We start from the raw sequence: 20,562 nt of genomic DNA, 5'->3' as shown, positions 1-20,562 counted from the left end.
ATCATCTGCGAGGGGATTTTGATCTAAGAAGACATGTAACCCTTTAACACTACCGCTTGGGATCTATTCTGAATGTATGAAGTGAACCATCGAAACAGATCACCCCTGACACCAATTTTCTGGAGCTTCATCAAAAGCATTTTATGATCTAGGCGGTCAAAGGCTTTTGCGTAGTCGGTGTAAATGACATCAACTTGATTACCCTGGTCCATCTGATGTTAAATAAAATCAGTAAAAACAGCTAGATTAGTCGCTGTCGATCCATTCCTCAAAAACCCATGTTGATGAGGTGTAAAATAAGATTTTAAACTGCTAGAAACCTGGTTATGAACTATGGGCTCCAATACTTTTGCTAAGTGACAAAGCTTAGAGATCGGTCTATAGTTTTCAATGCAATTTTTAGGACCTTTCTTGTGTATCGGGGTTACATATGCGAGCTTCCATTTAGATGGCATAACGCCTTCACGAAGAGATCTTCTAAAAAGGATGGAAACAGGAACACAAAGTTCATTAGCACAGGTAACTATAAAAATTGCAGGCAGATCATCAGGTCCTGCAGTTTTATTGAGATCAAGGCCTTTGAGGAATTTGAGAATTTCAAGTTCATTGACGTCTAAAGAGGTTATATCACCAGGAATGTCAAGAGTATAATCGATAATGTCATCCTCGATGGAAAGATTAGAACAGGAATTACGAGTTAAAAAGGTTGAGCTAAAATAATCAAAAAAAGATTGCTGATTCCTTGTCCATTACAACAGGACCTACCTTGATAGGACATATTAGAGGGTATAGAAGAACTGGTCCGCATGCTTTTATTGAAAGTCCAAAATGCTTTAGTATTAGATGCAATGGAGTTCTCAATATGAGATAGATAATTACGATAAGACTCCACTTCCACTTTTTTCGCTCGATCACGAAGTAGTTTATAAGTTTGTTCATCAGATTTGTTGCCATAGGTTTTAAACTTACGATGAAATTTCGATTTTTCTTTTAGAATTTTTATTAATGTTCCTGCCATAAACTCGTTGCCCAAAAAATAAAGGACTTTCATGCATCGTTTGTGAGCTTTAACTATCTTACGCCGGCTACTTTAAGTCGGTCCTGTCGCAAAATTAGTTATTAGTAGACCTCTACTAACTATATAAACTACCTCTGTGTTCAATTTTAAGTTTGTAGCACAAAAAATGTTTTTTTTTTTTAAATATAAAATATTAAATTAAATAATCTCATTAATGCGGCCATGTCAAAATTATTAGTTCTTAGTGGACGTTTACTAACTATTAACTATCTTCCTGCCGAATTTCAAGCTTGTAAAGTAAAAAATTAAGAACTTTCATATAAACTTTAAGAGCCCTTAGACCCCTCTGATCTAGTATTATCGAAAAATTCATTCAAACGTCTAATAACGATGAACTATCCCCCTGCCAAACTTTATCTTTATTATTTAAGCGCTTTTTTAAAATCTCGTGATGAGTGAACGACATAAAGTTATATAGAAAAGAAGAAGAAGATAGAAGAAGATTTAAGACAGATAGACATGATAGTTTTAAATTTACAACAAATATTAGTTCCGTGGTCAACAAACCATTTTATGTATTTCGACAATACTTTCATTACCTTCCCTTTTACCGACGCCCAGCCTGTTTCAGCGGTGGTTAAAAAAGTTTATTCTGCATATGAGTTACTAAAGCATTTAACTGCAGGAGGCAAAGGCCATTAGGATCTGTTTGAACTCAATTAATAAACTTTAATATGGGCTATAACATAGTTTTATAAAGACTCAAGTGTAAAACTACTCACTAAAATATAGTACCATTGGACACTAGCGAAGTCTATCACTAGTATCGATAAGGATATATAATGTTTTATTGAAGACTTGGTAGGCGACTAATAAAATTAAAATTAACAACAACTATTAACAATTAATATACTAATTTATAGCCTCGACGAACGATAGCAATACGCAGAGAAGACCAATCAGTATGGGAGAGGAGAGCACCATTCTCACCAGCGAATGTCAATCGTCTCGTTCGAAATGGCGTAAAAGTTATTGTCCAGCCTTCCAATCGCAGGGCCTACCCTATGCAGGTAACTAAGATTAAGTTATCCTAATTTTATAACTTATTTTTGTGAGAACTTTTAGAAAACTGTCTTCTGGAAAATGTTATGAGCTAGTATATTATACCTATCTTTAACTTAATGATGTATTATGATTTGCACTTTTTAATTTAATCTTGAAAATTAATGAAGATACTAATTGTACTTTTAAATCATTTTATTTAAGTCATATATAAATGCGGGGGCGATTGTACAAGAAGATATCAGCGAAGCTAATGTAATATTTGGGGTAAAACAAACTCCCGTCGACCTTCTTATTCCTAACAAGACTTACTGCTTTTTTTCGCACACTATCAAAGCTCAAGAAGCAAATATGCCGATGCTGGATGCTATATTGGCCAAGGTGATACCAATTTAATAATTTAATTAAATACTAATTGACGAGATGGCTAAAACTTTGTTTTTGATAGAAATGTTAAATACCTACTTAATTATCAACTCATATAAACAAACATAATTATTTGCATTTTATTTACGATAAAGATATTGCTTTGTCATACTATTGACTCGTAGTTTGCTAAGTAAAAAATATATTATTTGTTGTAGAAGTGAGTAGCTTACGTTCGTTACGTAATAGTAAGCAGCTTGCGTTAAGCTCAAATTGGTTATGTTCGTTATCAACAAAGTATAGTTTACAGCTAGAGTTTGCAGTTTTAACATTTTTTGCTATATTTTCAGAATATCCGTCTAATCGATTACGAAAAGCTAATGGATGACGCTGGTAATCGTGTCGTAGCATTTGGAAAGTATGCGGGAGTGGCGGGTATGGTCAACATTTTGCATGGACTTGGGTTGCGATTACTTGCGTTGGGACATCATACACCATTCATGGTAAAATCGTCTAATACGACTTCTAGGGTTATATTTAAAAAAAAATTGAGCCTAGATAACGATCAAATTACTATTTTTATAACAATCACCAAGATCACTCACATTGGTGAAGTCTTGATATCACATTTATGACCATTTATGTTCTATTTTATTGATTAGTTTATCTTTAAACCAACTTTATTTTAGCACATAGGTCCAGCCCACAACTACCGGAATTCAAGCATGGCGCGACAGGCGATCCGCGACGCAGGCTACGAAGTAGCTCTAGGAATGATGCCAAAGTCTCTCGGACCACTTACCTTTGTCTTCACTGGCTCGGGAAACGTTTCTCAGGTTAAAATTATACTTTAAGAGCAGTTTTTTTTAGATGAGAATACAGGATTTACTTAAACCTCACTTTAGTATCTATGGATAAGTAACTTATACAAATCATAATTAGCGCATCTTCAATTTACTTATGATCAGCGCACCTAACCTAAGCTCACGAATTTTGATAACGTGATATCTAAAAAAATGAATAAAAAGATTAGTGTTATTAAATACAAAAAACTTGTAAATTATTTATGTTTTTCTTGTTTTAGGGTAGTCAAGAAATATTTTCAGAATTACCTCATGAATATGTTCCACCTGAAATGTTAAGAAAAGTAGCAGAGCACGGCAGTAAGTTAAATCCGAAATAAATAATGATAAGTTTCCTACAAGATAAAGTGGATTTACTAAATTATAGGTGCACAATTACAGGCTTGATAAGAAAAGATTATGATATGTTTTGACAAATAATCGTTATGGTTCAATAATAATCTATATATTAATGTCATCTATATATATATTATCTATATATATAATTAATACATGAAAAACTTTGTACCCCTTTTTACGAAAATTGCGTGAGAAAATATAGGGAAGGAGTGCTAATATTGCGAACCCTTTTTTTTTTAATTATGCATAAGAATACATCAAACAAATAAAAAAACATTACAGACACTAACTACCATGTATTTGACACAGACATTCATATAGATACACTGTTTTGTTTATAATGGTCTTTGACAACAGAACCTTTATAATTAATGTTCAAAGTTATAATTTAAATTAATTATGGTCGTATTTCGACCACTAGGTGATCACTAGTAACATTTAACAAAACATTACATACAACTAACTAATTTTAATTGAGGTAGCCCTATTGGGGTAGTGCCTCGACCTAACAGAAGATCACAGCTAAATAACAGTGTTTTCAAGCAGTGTTGTGTTCCTGTTGGTAAGTAAGGTGACCAAAGCTCCTAGTAGGAACTGGGGATGGGTCGGCAACGCGTTTGCGATGCTTCTGTGGTTGCAGACGTCTATAACCTACAGTAATCCCTCACCATCAGGTGAGCCGTACGCTTGTTTGTCGATCTAGTTACATTAACAAAAAATAGATTTTATTTGAACATAAAAATTGAATAATATTATTTTTAATAATAAATTTGTTTTGAACAATTTTTAAGAGACGTGTATAAAAAGTTATAATAAAATAAAAAGATATTTACGTTAGTTTTAAAGAATAAGTTTAAAAAAAAAAGGTAATATAATTGTGTTTGTTCGCAAACGAAAAAAACCGACTTCAATTACATCGACGAGTAATACAACGTAGATCGACGAAAAAATAGTCAAGTAACTACGCGTTATCAAAGATTACTCAAAAAGTAGTTATTAGATCTCGATAAAATTTATATGTGACCACATGAGAAACATCAGCTTTTGATTAAATTAAAAATTATCAAAATCGGTACACCCAGTAAAAAGTTATTGCGGATTTTCGAGAGTTTCCTTCGATTTCTCTGGGATCCCATCATCAGTGCCTAGTTTCTTTATCATGGTACCAAACTACGGATATACCCTTTCCAACAAAAAAAAAGAATTATCAAAATCGGTACATCCAGTAGAAAGTTATGCGGTATAATACAACGTAGATCGACGAAAAAAGCGTCAAGTAAAAACGCATTATTAGATATAACTCGAAAAGTAGTTGTTAGATCTCAAATAAATTTAAATGGGACCAATTGGCACACACCACCTTTCGATCAAAAGAAAATTTGTCGAAATCGCTGCACACGGTCAAAAGTTCTGATGTAATATACATAAAAAAAAAAATACAGTCGAATTGAGAACCTCCTCCTTTTTTGGAAGTCGGTTAACAAGAACTAGTAGAACTGTAGAAAATGCGGTATATGTGTAGTAAGACAGCCTTCAAATTTTATTTTTAATCCACATCTTACATAGGTACTATATATTACAACAATATACACTATAGTAAACACTATAGTATATATGAAACTACAAAAAAAAACACTATCTATACTAATATTATAAAGCTGAAGAGTTTGTTTGTTTGTTTGTTTGAATGCGCTAATCTCAGAAACTACTGGTCTGATTAGAAAAATTCTTTTTGTGTTAGATAGCCCATTTATTGAGGAAGGTTATAGGCTATATATCATCATGCTAAGACCAAAAGGAGCGGAGCACCAATGAAGAATGTTTCAAAATCGGGGGCTATTTTATCCTTTTGAGAGTTTCCGCTGCGTGCGCTGTGAAAACAGTTAAAGTTTCACAAAAATCATGTATGACAGAATTGATCCTCTTTAAGTTAAACTTTGTCTTAAACAGTATGTTACTTGGAGTCATAGCTTTAGAGATGCTAGAATATGAATATTTACATGGTTTTGCTGGTGCTGGGCGAAAAATATTTACTATATAGTACATATTTTTTTATCCGAATATCTTTACTAGGCTGTAAACATGTAGTGTAATATTTCGTTGGTTTGTCAAAATGAAATACTTTTGGCCGGTCTAGATGTTTTAAAACTAGTTAAGAAAATCTTTCCAGGTTAACAATATTTAAATGTTTTTATTTAAATTTTTTAAGGTCCTAACAAAATTTATGGTTGCGAAGTGAGAAGACGACACCACTTGGTCAGAAAGAATGGCGGAGGTTACGACCCTCAGGAATATGAAGAGCACCCAGAACGTTACATATCTGTTTTCGCACAAAAAGTGAGTTTCTATCAGGATCTTTCTCTTCCTAGCTATTTATCCGATGGTGGTCTAATCCTTTGTCCTTATTTTGTCTCTACTTCATTCTATTCTTGACGCTGTTATCAGTTACCAACATCACGCATGACCCTTGACTCGACATGGTTCAATCTTGTATTAACTCTGCCATTCTGACTGTGGAGAGATAACTTTAGTGGCAAATTGCCAACGTAGTGGGACGGATTCTTTTTCACGTGACCATACAATCCTACATTATAGCATCTCGTTGATTACCAAATTGACATTAGATTTGTGCGTCTTACATTTATTATAAATAACGATAAAACATCGAAAAATACACTTAAATAATCAATATGGCTACAGATAGCTCCCTACACATCGGTACTGGTGAACTGCATCTACTGGGCCGTAGATAGCCCCAAGCTGCTGACAATTCCAGACGCCAAGCATCTGCTGATGCCGTCTCACACGCCGTGGTTACCTAAAAGTATCGGCGCGCCGGCGCTACCACACAGGTAGAGATTGGTCTATTATATTCTTTTGTACTTTTCTATCTCTATTAATGTATTATATTATTCTACATTTTTCTATCTCCTCAATCTCCTTTAACTTTATGTAGTATAATGTTTGTTTTGTGTGGTGCCATATAGCTAGCTTAACTTTCGTTAAAAGTTTCGTTAGGAAAATTCAGCAACTGTCGCTTAGTTGCCGAATTATTTGTAAATTATTTGTAGAATTCTTTTTTGTTTTGTATAATAGCATGCAAAATATGAGATAATCCATATCTACTACAAAAAAAAAATTACAATTATAAATAAAAATAGTATTACTATAAATTGAAGGTAGAAAAAAGTATGTAACAAAGTTATAGTTAAAATCATTGTATTGCTGTAAAATGTGTGTAGAACTTGCATTGTTAAGAGTTCTTTCTGCAGAAGAATGTATTTCATTAAAAATAAGATAATCTGCACAACAGAATGCTGGCAATCTGCGACATATCGGCCGACCCCGGCGGGTCTATCGAGTTCATGAACGAGTGCACCACTATTGACACACCCTTTTGTCTCTACGATGCCGATAGAAACAAGGACACCAAGAGGTATTTGTTTATCAACCTTGAGAAATGTAGGTTTTTATCGAAAAATTCGTACAACGCACCTACGTAAAATTGCGTACTAAATTAATTAAAAGAATTCGAATTATTATCTGTAAAAGATGCTTTTTATTTCACTACAACATATTTAACGATAAATAAAGAGTGCCATTTTTTATCTGGGTAGTGATAATTATATCGATAGATAACAAATGAATTGGTTTAGGTGATCGTACGATTAATTCTGCTTTTCTAGGGCAAATTTTATCTCTGTTGCATCAAATATTTACTCCAACGTACAGTTTCTATAAATAAAATGAATGAGTAATTAGATATACCTATAGGCCTAATAATAACTAATAAAAACAAGAGGAAAAACTTTCCATTCATAACAAGTTAGCCTTATTAATAACTTGTATGACAAAAATAATAATAACTCAAAAGTATTTTTATAATTACAATATAGCACTTCATAATATACTTCAAGTACAACGTTGTCTTCTCAAGGAGAGCAAGTGCCTATATCTTTTTTTTTACTATTTCGTAGTTTCAAAGGGCCGGGCGTGTTGGTCTGTTCTATCGATAACATGCCGACGCAGCTACCTCGAGAGTCCACTGATTTCTTTGGAGACTTGCTCCTTCCTTACGCCGACGACATCATGAAATCAGATGCTACTCGTCCACTAGAAGAACACAACTTCTCGCCGGTTGTGAAGGGGGTACTTCAAATTTTCTTTTTTTCAAGCTTTCAATTATTTATACATTTTTGTTAATTTGTTTCCTCCGTAATTTACATAATCTCATACTTGACACTGGCAGAATGTTGCACAACGAACAGTTGCGACGCTGACATGCCATAAATTAAAGAAGAAGAAGTTAATTTGGACATTCTATATTTACAAGATATTCATTGGGCAAAGTTATATGTGAAGAAAATATACATATATTTTTATTGTTTTAGGCTATCATTACTAGCAACGGAAAACTTACACCATCATTTGAATACATTAACGAACTTCGTATGGCTAATAAGTAAGTTAATGAAACTATGGTAGTGATTTAAAATTACATATATAACTGAACTTAAAAAACTTTTTTTCTAGCACGAACTTGCTTAGGTATTATATATCAAAACTTGTCATCAACACGTTTTTACAAATATTTTAAGAGACGAAATTCTTATATTTAAGGAAAACCCAAAATTATAATAAAAATAGACGTATTAATAATAAGAGACAGTAGTAATATTATGCACTTTTATGAATAAGATCTATGTAAACAATTATTTTAACGTTATTAATTTGTTATTGATTTTTCCTCCTAAATATGTGCATTGTGCACACTTCTAACCGCTGCTACTGTATCGTGTCCAATGCCCAAGGTTATCTGGAATAAATCGTTATTTAGCGACAAGATCACCCTTGTACATCTTGTATTGTATTTTTCTTTATATGTGTCTATATTCCGGTGTACATTAAGAATAAATAAATGAATAAGCTATTTATTACAGTCGTTCTCGCCATAAGGTAGAAGGCAATGATCAACAAGTCCCAGTTGTCATCTTAGGCAGTGGTTTAGTTTCGGCGCCTGTAGTCGAATACCTTGCCCGAGACAAAAACGTCGCTGTTACTGTAGGTTAGTAAATATTTCTCAATATTTACGACTTAAATAAGTCACAAAAGAACTGATCTGAACTGCTTGTGGCGCAGCAGCATTATTGAAGACTGTGCGAGACTTGATCATATGCGCTGGGAGACAGACTTTTTCCGAGCGGCATCTTACTTTTGACTCGACGTTTATTAACAATAATCAGCTCGTTAATGTATGACATACTTTACGATTATCTTCATCTAAGTTCTTTAGCCTTTCTAAAACCGCAGGCGTTCAAGATTACCAATTGTTCAATATCAGTGACACCTGAGATGGTGACAGTAGTATAGCTTTTACAAGAAAGTGTATACCTTAACCGTAGAATATGTTACATTAAGACAACAATTACTGATAGCAATATATTCTGTAAGTACTGTAAAAATATGAATAATTAGAAACTTTGGGGATCTCCCAATGTCTCCAATCTCTTCAGAATATGAACAAAATTATAGTGTCGCAAGTAAAGGAGGAAGCGGACGCATTGGCGGAGCGCTATGGCACGCGCTCCGTGTATCTGGAGGCGAGCGACGAGGGCGCGCTGGGCGCGCTGGCGGCGCAGGCGCGAGTCGTAGTGTCGCTGCTGCCCTACGAGCTGCACGGCGCCGTGGCGCGCGCCTGCGTGCGCGCCGGCGTGCACATGGTCACCGCGTCCTACGTGCGCCCCGAGGTGCGCGAGCTGCATGACTGGTGAGTCCACTGTCGCGGTGTCCTACTGCCCTACGAGCTGCACGGCGCCGTGGCGCGCGCCTGCGTGCGCGCCGGCGTGCACATGGTCACCGCGTCCTACGTGCGCCCCGAGGTGCGCGAGCTGCATGACTGGTGAGTCCACTGTCGCGGTGTCCTACTGCCCTACGAGCTGCACGGCGCCGTGGCGCGCGCCTGCGTGCGCGCCGGCGTGCACATGGTCACCGCGTCCTACGTGCGCCCCGAGGTGCGCGAGCTGCATGACTGGTGAGTCCACTGTCGCGGTGTCCTACTGCCCTACGAGCTGCACGGCGCCGTGGCGCGCGCCTGCGTGCGCGCCGGCGTGCACATGGTCACCGCGTCCTACGTGCGCCCCGAGGTGCGCGAGCTGCACGACTGGTGAGTCCACTGTCGCGGTGTCCTACTGCCCTACGAGCTGCACGGCCCCTACGTTTGCCTATGGTGTGCGTATATATAGTTAACAAAATCTTGAATATTGTATAATAATTATATGTTGACAAGCATTAAATCTACCGATAAATTGTCACACAGTTTGGCGGATTATAAAATTGTACAGTATTTGGTCAAATAAATAATTTATTATTATTATTATTATGTTTAGAAAAAAAGTTTTGCAATATTTAATACCCTTAAATCTGTTTTATACATAAAAGCGAACGTAATTTGTCAAATATGTGTAGACGTTGTTATAAGCTTTCTTTAAAAAATAGAAGATAATAAATGCCTGATAGTGATAACTTCTTTTCCTGTAGCGCGAAGGATGCAGGAGTTACTTTGTTGAATGAAGTCGGTTTAGACCCCGGTATTGACCACTTGCTGGCATTAGAGTGTATACACGATGTGCAGAATCGCGGAGGAAGAGTCGATTCATTTGTATCATATTGTGGAGGTGAGAAGAGTATTTATAAGAATTATTCAAATTATTTTGAGTTAAATACAAGAAAATACAAATTATAAATAGTGCCAAATGTCCAACAAAATTTAAAAAATGCAATTAAAATAAAAAATAATAACTTTATCTTTTTTTTCTATAAAATAATTATTATAAGAGTATTCAAAAACCAGTTAAATTCATAAAAAAATTTTGTTTTCGTGTATTTTTATAACATACTTTTTACAGGATTACCTGCGCCTGAATACAGTGACAATGCTTTGAGATACAAGTTTTCGTGGAGCCCACGTGGAGTTTTACTTAATACTATATCAGGGGCTAAATATCTCAGTAGAGGGCAGGTAAATAAAATAATTGTGTCGTTCACAAATGAAAAAAAAACAACTTCAATTACAACGTAGGTAGACAAAAAAATAGTCAAGTATATACGCGTTATCAAAAATTACACAAAAAATAGTCTACTGATCACGATCAAATTTAAATGGGACCACAAGAAAGCATTAGATTGCGATTCAAACAAGAATCATGAAAATTTGTATACCCAATGAAAAGTTATGCGGTATAATAAAACGTAGGTCGCCGAAAAAATAGTCGTGTTAATACGCATTATTAGATGTAACTCAAAATTGTTTGTCAGGTCTCAATTAAATTTAAATAGGGTCACATGACACGCACAACCTTGCGGTTAAAAGAAATTATTGAAATCGCTCAACCCATTCAAATGTTCTGGTTAATATACATTAAAATGCCAAAGTTGTGTCCATTCTATGTGTAAGAACGAATTCTTCAAAACAATTTTTCACAACCCATACATATATTTATATTTTGGTAATGCAAGGAATTTTAAAGTTAATAAAAGGAATTTTTTTTGTATTGTCTTTCTGTTGATCAAATACTATCTGCCGAAGCTATAGATGTACAGAAACAAACTCTTGACAAAAACAACGTTTCTTCTTTGTTCGAGACTGTTTTTTTTTTTTTTTTTTGGTAGGTTGTAGAGGTTCTCAGTGGTGGTGAATTGATGTCAGTTGCGCGTGACCTCGATTTCCTGCCAGGTTTTGCTTTCGAAGGATTCCCCAACAGAGATAGTACTATTTACTCCACTCTCTACGGAATCGAAGACGCGCACACCATGTTTAGAGGAACGCTTCGTTACAGAGGTATATTGTTTGTACTATAACGTATCAATAAAAATGAAATAACCATCACTATATATCTTTGTCTATAGAATAATAATAACAAAATAAGGTAAAACGATAAATATCTTAGGTTTTGCTGAAACAATGAAGGCCATGCAACTTTTTGGGTTAGTGGATCCAAATTTTCATCCTACTCTACATCCCGAAGGACCACAAATAACTTGGGTAAGATTATGATTTAAGTGTTGTAAAGGAAGGTCACAGCAAAATAATACTGTTTTCAAGCAGTATTGTGTTCCTGATGGTGAGTAAGGTGACCAGAGCTCCTGGGGGGATTGGGGATTGGGTCGGCAACGCGCTTGCGATGCTTCTGGTGTTGCAGGTGTCTATAAGCTACGGTAATCGCTTACCATCAAGTGAGCCGTACGCTTGTTTGCCGACCTAGTGACTTAAAAAAAAAGGAATTTTGTAAAATTAATCGACACATTCTGAAATTAATAGTCAGTTGCCTTAAATCTAGATATTTTAGAGATTTTATTATTTTTATGTGTATATGTAAAATCATTTGATGTGATCACAACCGCTGTGGTGTAGTGGTGCGAGTACTCCCCTAAAACACCAACAGTTTGTGGATTCGGAAGCGGGAGCTTGGAATGGATATTTGTTTTTGTAGAAATATTTCTTTCCAGTTTGGATGTCTGTCCTTGTGGGTCTCTCCATCGTACCTCGAAGAGCGCGTTGAGCTGTTGGTCCCAGTTGTTATCATAAATACTTGATAGCGATCGTTACTCATAGTAGGGAACATATCCGAAAACCCGCATTAGAGCAGCGTGGTGAATTAAGTATCAATCGTTCTCCTACATGGAGATAGAGGCCTATCTCCAACAGTGGGATGTTAGAAGCTGAATGCGTGATCATTTAGGTTCCTCTAGTGGGTTTGGGTTCTATGGTTTATTTTAGCTTTATAGTGCCTGAGAAATAGATCTTTCCAATTTGTAATAGTTAAAACATTTTACCAATTCATTGATAAATTACTTTCTTCATCAGCGGCAATTCGCTTGCGAGCTTCTCGGGTTGATGGACACGTCGATCTTTTACGAGAATCTCAAGACGCGGCTTTCGGAACGCATCGGCGGAGCGGGCGCGCAGGCCCTAGAGTCACTCGGCCTACTTGATGACGAACCCATCGTCAAGCGAGGCTCGCCGCTCGACACCGTCTCGCACTACCTCGGGAAACGGCTGCAACTAGGTAATATTATAAAATAAAAAATAAATTAGAATATTATTACTATGTAACTACAGCGACTTTAAAAATAAATAATAACTTTAATCACCCATGAATACCTCCACACTAGGAAATGTTTCGCTTAACTTTTGGAATACTCTTATTGAGGAAGCACCTTACAGAGAAGTTACTTATGTTTCCGTTGTAAGGTAACCAGTGGTCCCGAGGAGGGTCGGAAACAGGGTCAGAATCGCGCTTCTAATGCTCCTGGTGCTGCAGGCATTCATTAGCTACGGGATTCACTTACCGTCAGACGGACCGTACGCTTATTTATCACCTTTGCAATATAAAGAAAATATATTCATGAAGACATTTCTAGGTCAATGTTTTATTTTACGATTGTTGTTTAAAATGCATTGTTATGTGTTTGGCGTAGTTTTTAGACGTGTTAGCGCAACGGCCACAGCACTGGCTTGTTGCTGTTACTTTGGCGATTGCGGGTTCAATCCTCGCACATGGCATACATTTATATTGGCGATACAGATGTTTGTCGTAGTCTGAGCGTTTGTGCTTGTGTATTATGTGTGTTTGCGGACTAAGGACTAAATCCTAGTGAAGGCCGTTGAGTATGAGGTGTTTATTTATCATATAGAAAAAGACGAAACCGACTTCGTGGTGCTCCGGCACGAGGTCGGCGTGACGTGGAGCGACGGCAGGAAGGAGCAGCGCGAGGTGACGCTGACGGTGCGCGGCGACCCCGCCTCGCACACCGCCATGGCGCGCACCGTGGGGCTGCCCACCGCCATCGCCGCCAAGATGGTGCTCGACGGTACGACGCTAATATCGAAAAAGACTAACAGTTGATAAATGTGTAAAAAACGCAAGCAAACAATAGTACTTTCTTGCGTTTTTTTAAATATGTTTTTAATATTACCAGTAACGTTATCTGGCCCATTGGCGCTATTGACCTTGCTTTGCTTTTGCTGTTTGCTCCAGATATTGTGAATTTAAATGTGTAATACATATATATTTATTATTATTTCTATTATAGGGGATAGCAAACTTATTTCGCAGTTTACGCGTGGCTAGCCCAGTGGATGCACGTGTAGCACTGCGGCGCTCGATTTAACCAATATCTACGTAACAGTCGGTATTGTTTTACGTAAACGAGTTATAGAATTAGTGTTTTATAATATAAGTCTGTTACTAAGTGTTAATAAGGGCACTCCTGGTAACAGGAGTGCCTTAGTGTAACAATGTCTCAACCCAATCAAGATTTTCAACCCACCGCTATATCGCAATCCACCGTTATGTCTCAACCCACCGCACAATTACAACCAGCACCTAAACTCACAAGTTACGCCAACGTGACGTCGTCATTATCGTTTCCAAGAAAAGACCAGGCAATTATATTAGACTCCATTGATGGGATAACGATAAGAGAATATCTTGTTTCGCTGTCATCCTTGATACCTGCTTCGTCAATAAGATTTATATCAAGAATATCGAATGCAAGGATTTGTATCTATTTAGACTCCAAAAAAACCGCAGATAACCTTATTGATGAGAAAAAGAAAATAATGATTAAGAATATTACATTAGAAATAAAACCACTAGTTACTCGAAATAAGCGCATAGTTTTATCCAACGTTGGTCCAGTGATCCCTAATTATGTAATAGAAGAAAAGTTTAAAGAGCTTAAAATAAAAATTGTATCCCCTATTTCATTTGTTAAAATTGGAGTTCCTGATCCTGGTTTCTCACACATATTAAGTTTCAGAAGACAACTTTATATAAGTCCCGAAGATGAAAAGCACCTCCCAGAATTCTTCCAGGTAAACTTTGATGGTACGAACTACTGGATTTATATATCATCAGATTCTCTTAAATGTTTTTCATGCAATACTAGTGGTCATATCGCAAAAAATTGTCCAAAAACTGGACCTACTTCTTCAATTACACCCCAAGACATGGAAGAAGAAAAAACAATTGATACTCAAAGCATTATTGTTAATAATAACAATTTAGAATCTACACCTATACTAAGCCCTAATGCAGTTATTACCCAGCCACCAGCTGATCAAAAACGAACCAAACGCATACATTCACCTACCACCAGTGAGTCTTCAAAAACTGAAACTGTAAAACCTTCCCGTCTTCAGAATATACCAACTGAAATTCTAGAGACAGATGATGATACACTCAGTACAACGTCACTTGAAGACACAGAAATAAGAAGGAAAATAAAAAAGAAACTAAAAAAGACAGACACAAGAACTGATGAAGATACTTGGAAAGAGATAAAAAATAATCTTATAGAATCAGAAAAAGAAGTATTTCCAATAGATGTGGACAGGTTTATAAGTTTATTAGATAATACCAGAGGAAAGAAAAATATTAAGGAAATAGTATATTCATATACAGATAATATTAGAGATTTAATTAAAATGTGTAATATACTACATATAAAACTAAACACAAGCCTAAAGAATAGATGTTCACGACTGTCGAGAAAATTACATGAAATTTTGGATACAATCTCTACACTAAGTACTTAATTAATTTTTGTTAAAACACATAATATTTTATATTATATACTTGTTTCGGACTTAAGATGAATATTTTGCAATGGAATGTAAATAGTTATTACAAAAGATTAGAAAATATTAAACTACTTATGAATGAGTTAGATCCAACCTGCATTTGTATACAGGAAACAAATTTTTCTGCTAATTACAATGCTGTCATAAAGGGATTTGATTGCTTTTATAAAAATCGTACACATAATAACAGAGCTAGTGGTGGCGTTGCTATTTATATTAAACCATATACTCTTCCTGAACTAATTAATATCAACACAAATTTAGAAGTAATAACTATAAAAATAAAATTTCCGTTTACATTTACATTATGTAACGTTTATCTTCCAAATAGTACCTCATTTACTAAAAATGACCTTAATGATCTTATTAAACAACTACCAGCACCGTTTCTTATTCTGGGCGACTTTAACAGTCATCATTTTTACTGGGGTTCTGAAAAATGTGATACTCGGGGCAAAATAATAGTAGATTGGCTAGAAGACCATGACAATATAGTAATTTTGAATACCGGTAAACCAACACATTTTGACAGTAACACTGGCCGAACCAGCAACATAGATTTGACTTTAGCTTCACAAAATATTGCAACATATTTTGAATGGAATGCTTTAGACGATTTATACGATAGTGACCATTTTCCTATTTTCATACAAACCTATTCACGACAAACAATTCCAAAAAAGATACAAGTCCCCAAAAAATGGATTTTTGATAAAGCAGACTGGTCTTTATTTCAGGACGAAGTTAATAAAAATATTTCCAACTTATTTGACTTAGATAATTTAAACTGTAATATGACTTCTATAGATGAAATAGTTCTTAGATTAAATAATTTAATAATTGATGCAGCTAATAAATCGATACCAAAAACTTCAGGAAGCTTCAACACTAATAACGTGCCCTGGTGGAATGATGACTGTAAAATAGCTGTAAAAGAATCTAAAAAAGCCTTCAGAAATTTTAAGAAACATGCGAAATCCGACCCTGATTCCAAGTATAAAATAGAGTACAAAAAGAAAAGAGCATTTTGTAGAAGAGTTTTAAAGGAAAACAAAAATAGATATTGGCAAAAATGGACGTCCTCAATCAATAATAATGTACCTATTAGTGAAGTGTGGAAAAAAATTAAGAAAATCAACAAAACAAATTGTGGCTTTTCTACAATTGTACTTAAGAACAGTGATGATTCGCTTACAGCCAATCCAAAAGAAACCTCTAACCTACTTGCCAATAACTTTGCAGCAAACTCAAGTAGTCAAAATTATGATCACCAATTCAAAATATATAAATTGACTGAAGAAAATAAAGCAAACTATGAATTTAGTACTAATACCGATCCAATTAACAAAGATATTTCTATGCACGAATTATTGTCAGTACTATCGCAAAGCAGCAATTCTAGTCCTGGTCCGGATAATATTCCAAACAAGCTCATAAAAAATCTTCCTATCAGCGGACTTAAATATTTATTAAAATTGTATAATTACATGTGGCAAAAACAGATATTTCCAAACATTTGGCGAGAAGCCCTAGTAATTCCAATACTTAAGCCTGGAAAAATAGCTAATATATCAGCAAGTTACAGACCCATAGCATTAACTTGTAATTTGTGTAAATTATTTGAAAAAATTATAAGCAAGAGGATTAAGTGGTATTTAGAAATAAATAACCATTTATCAAATTACCAGTACGGGTTTCGACAGTTCAGGTCGACTTCTGATCACTTGATGAATATAGAAAGCGAAATTTTAGATTCTTTAGCAGACAACAATTATTTGGTTTTGGTAGCACTTGACATTGAGAAAGCATACGAAATGGTCTGGAAACATAGAGTAATTGACATTTTACAAGGCTTAAATATTAAAGGAAACATACTTGCATTTATTAAAAACTTTTTGACTCATAGAACTATTAAAGTGAGAATTAATAATACACTATCAGATCAAGTTATCATTGAAAATGGTTTGCCGCAAGGATCAGTTTTAAGTGTTATTCTATTTCTACTGGCCATTAATGATGTAATTTCGTATATAGACAAACCTGTGAAAAGTTTCTTATTTGCGGATGACTTGACTATTACTTGCGGTGGCAAAACCTTGGATCCTACATTAACACTTATTCAAAATACACTTAATAATCTCCAAGAATGGTCTAAAAAGTCCGGATTTAAGTTTTCAAAAAGTAAAACAGAATACATAATATTTAACAAAAAAAAGAAAAAAAATAAACATTTACAATTGTCTCTAAATGAACACAAAATCAAAGAAGTAAAGAATATTAAAATATTAGGACTAACATTTGACACTAGAATGACTTGGAACATACATATAAATAAATTAAAAACTGAATGTAATAAAAGATTAAATGTAATAAAAGTGTTGTCATCGCTATCCTGGGGTGCTGATAAAAATTGTTTGATTAATACATACAAAGCTCTTATTAGACAAAAATTAGATTATGGTTTTCTATATTCTATGATTCTGCTAAACAACGTAGCTTAAAATGTTTAGAAAGTATTCATAACAATGCTTTAAGACTAAGTATTGGTGCTTTTAAGACAAGCCCAATCATGAGTATTTTGGCAGAATCGGGGGAAATGCCACTTTATTTGAGAAGAAAACAACTCATATTAATATATACCGTAAACATAATTTCCCAACAATCCAGTCCAATATATAATTATTTTACTAAATCCTCATCCAAAGCTGTGTACGAGATTCGCCCAAACCTTACACAACCATTACACATCCGAGCTGAAAAATACTTGAAAGAATTGAATCTGTGCCTTCCATCAGTTTTCCAAAAAAAAATACCGTCCTATGGCCCGTGGGACATTTATGAATTTCCTATTAATCTAGAACTGACACATTTTTTTAAAGATAACACCCCACCATCCGTGTATAAAAATTTATTTAATGAAATTATCTATAAAAATAAGGAAAGCAAGCGGTTTTATACAGATGGTTCGGTGATAAATAACAAATCAGGATGTGCCGTAGTCTCTCACAATAATACCTTGCTTTACAAACTTTTAGATTTCCACAAGATTTTCAGTTGTGAAGCTATTGCTATTCTCAAAGCTTTAGAAATAATACAATATAATAGTAATTTAGATAGATTCATAGTTTTTTCTGATTCAAAATCATGTTTACAAGCATTACAAAACAATAACAATAAAGAACCACTTATATTAGAAATTAAAGAAGCAATGGCAAATTTAATTAGCAATAAATATATATTTGAAATAATCTGGATCCCTAGTCATATAGGTATTATAGGTAACGAGAAAGCCGATTTAGAAGCTAAAAAAGCAGCAAACTTGAACTCAATAGATTTTTCTATTAAGGCAAACGCGACTGATTTCAAGAACCATATTAAATATAAAATAAAAACTTTATGGGATACACTTTGGAAGAACAACAATACAAGTAAATTATATGAGATCAGAAATTCTATTTTTGATAAGTTTTCTTCATCATTTAATAATAGGAAAGATCAAACCATTATTACTAGGCTCCGTATTGGTCACACAAACATGACCCATGTATACATTATGAAAAAGATTAGTAAACCAAAATGTAAATGCGGGATGGATCTAACAGTAAAACATATTCTAGTAGATTGTCAGGCCTATAATAGAGATAAATCAACATGTAACCTACCTAATAACTTAAAAGATTGTTTAACTGAAAATGGCCTTATACAGACAGTTAACTTTTTAAAAAAGATAAATATGTACAAGACTATATAAATGTTACTATTGTAGTCGCTAATGACCTTAGTTGTTAAAAAGCGACTTAAAATAAATAAATTAAAAAAAAAAAAAACTTATTTCGAAATTTTACAATATTATAAATATTTACAATAACATAATTTTTACAGTTTTATATATATATATATATATATATATATATATATATATATATATATATATATATATGCATTTATTAAAAACATATGCCAGGCCACTTGACCGTAAATGTGTATTGGCATAAAAAATTAAAATAAAAAGCTTCTGTAACAAGGGCGTTTTCAAACAAATAAGCAACCTATTATACAGGATATTGTTTACCTATATTTTTTTTTATTTCCATTTCTATAACGTCTCGTAAATATATTCCAGTGCAGTTTTTAATCAATACATATAATAAAAATGTTAATGTAATAATATGTTTGTGCACGCTAATCTCAGAAACGGTTTATCCGATTTAGATGTGGTTTTAGATGTGGTGAATGTTTAGATGCGGTTGCTAATATATTGTCGTAAGCTTCACTAAACAGTTAGTGTTTCATAAAAAATATACCAATTTAAAGAATTACGTTGAACATATACTCAAAAAAAAAAAAACAAAAATAAACCAAAATATATATCCAGAAAATGATGTCCAAAGTCACTATTCCACGCGGACAAAGTCGTGGGCACAGCTAGCTTATAAAAAAATAGGTTTAATATGCTCTAAATGTTATATATATATATATATATATATATATATATATATATATATATGGTATAGTAAATAAATTACGGAGTATCATAAAATATATCATAGTATAAGTAGTAAATAAAATACACACTAGGTATATAACAAAATAAATATATCTTTCAGGAGAGATTCAGCAACGAGGTGTTGTGTTACCGTTTGCTCCTGTGGTATACAAATCACTTCTCTCTAGACTACGAGCGGATGGAATTACAGCAAAGGAAGTCATCAAATCTTTAAACTAAATCTTTAAACAAGATTTCCATCGAACTAAGATTTTGTATTGATTTAAGGCGACTGATTAAATATTATACTAATACTAACGATTCCACTCTTAGGAGAAGGAGTCCATAGAAGTGTAATACCTATTACATCTTATTTACTGTTTTATTTTCTTTTCTAGCATGTGAAATTTTAAAGACGTAATATAAGAATCAAAGTCAGATATAACAGTAGCACAATACCCTTTAGCCCCCCCCCCCCCATTCGAAAACCATATAATATGTCCAGCAATTTTTTATTTTGCGGACCAGTTGGCGCCTATTTGTGAGTAACGCCCGGGGCAAGATCCTTGCCCCCTCTCGCTACGTCATTGAGATATAATAAACAGAACTATTTTTCCGAGTCATTTACTATTTGTGAACAATATATAATGTTATTGAAAAATGTAAATAAGTAATATAATTTGAAAATTTTTATACGATGGTTTTTTTTTCTAATAATTAATCTATTTCCATAAATCCTTATATTATTAAGTAGCATTAATTTTTATATAATACAAGGTTGTAC

At 34.2% G+C, this 20,562-nt stretch overlaps 1 protein-coding gene across 1 annotated transcript; it reads left to right on the top strand.

The window, feature by feature from the left end:
- Positions 1 to 486: 486 nt before the first annotated feature.
- On the top strand, positions 487 to 20,471 carry LOC123656034 (alpha-aminoadipic semialdehyde synthase, mitochondrial). The gene is made up of 20 exons (XM_045591756.1): positions 487 to 519; positions 1,942 to 2,088; positions 2,285 to 2,461; positions 2,797 to 2,949; positions 3,136 to 3,282; positions 3,531 to 3,609; positions 5,858 to 5,985; positions 6,349 to 6,500; positions 6,962 to 7,084; positions 7,626 to 7,797; positions 8,040 to 8,110; positions 8,589 to 8,713; positions 9,181 to 9,415; positions 10,186 to 10,322; positions 10,554 to 10,666; positions 11,317 to 11,485; positions 11,595 to 11,689; positions 12,512 to 12,713; positions 13,342 to 13,518; positions 19,900 to 20,471. The coding sequence occupies exons 1-20, from the start codon at positions 487 to 489 to the stop codon at positions 20,016 to 20,018; spliced, it is 2,754 nt and encodes a 917-aa protein (XP_045447712.1). The 3' UTR covers positions 20,019 to 20,471.
- The last annotated feature ends 91 nt before the right edge of the window (positions 20,472 to 20,562 follow it).

Source organism: Melitaea cinxia, chromosome 8, assembly GCF_905220565.1.
Source record: "Melitaea cinxia chromosome 8, ilMelCinx1.1, whole genome shotgun sequence".
In the NCBI taxonomy this organism is placed as follows: Eukaryota; Metazoa; Arthropoda; class Insecta; order Lepidoptera; family Nymphalidae; genus Melitaea; species Melitaea cinxia.
The sequence above is the reverse complement of the archived record's forward strand: the minus strand, read 5'-3'. Positions and strand labels throughout refer to the sequence as shown.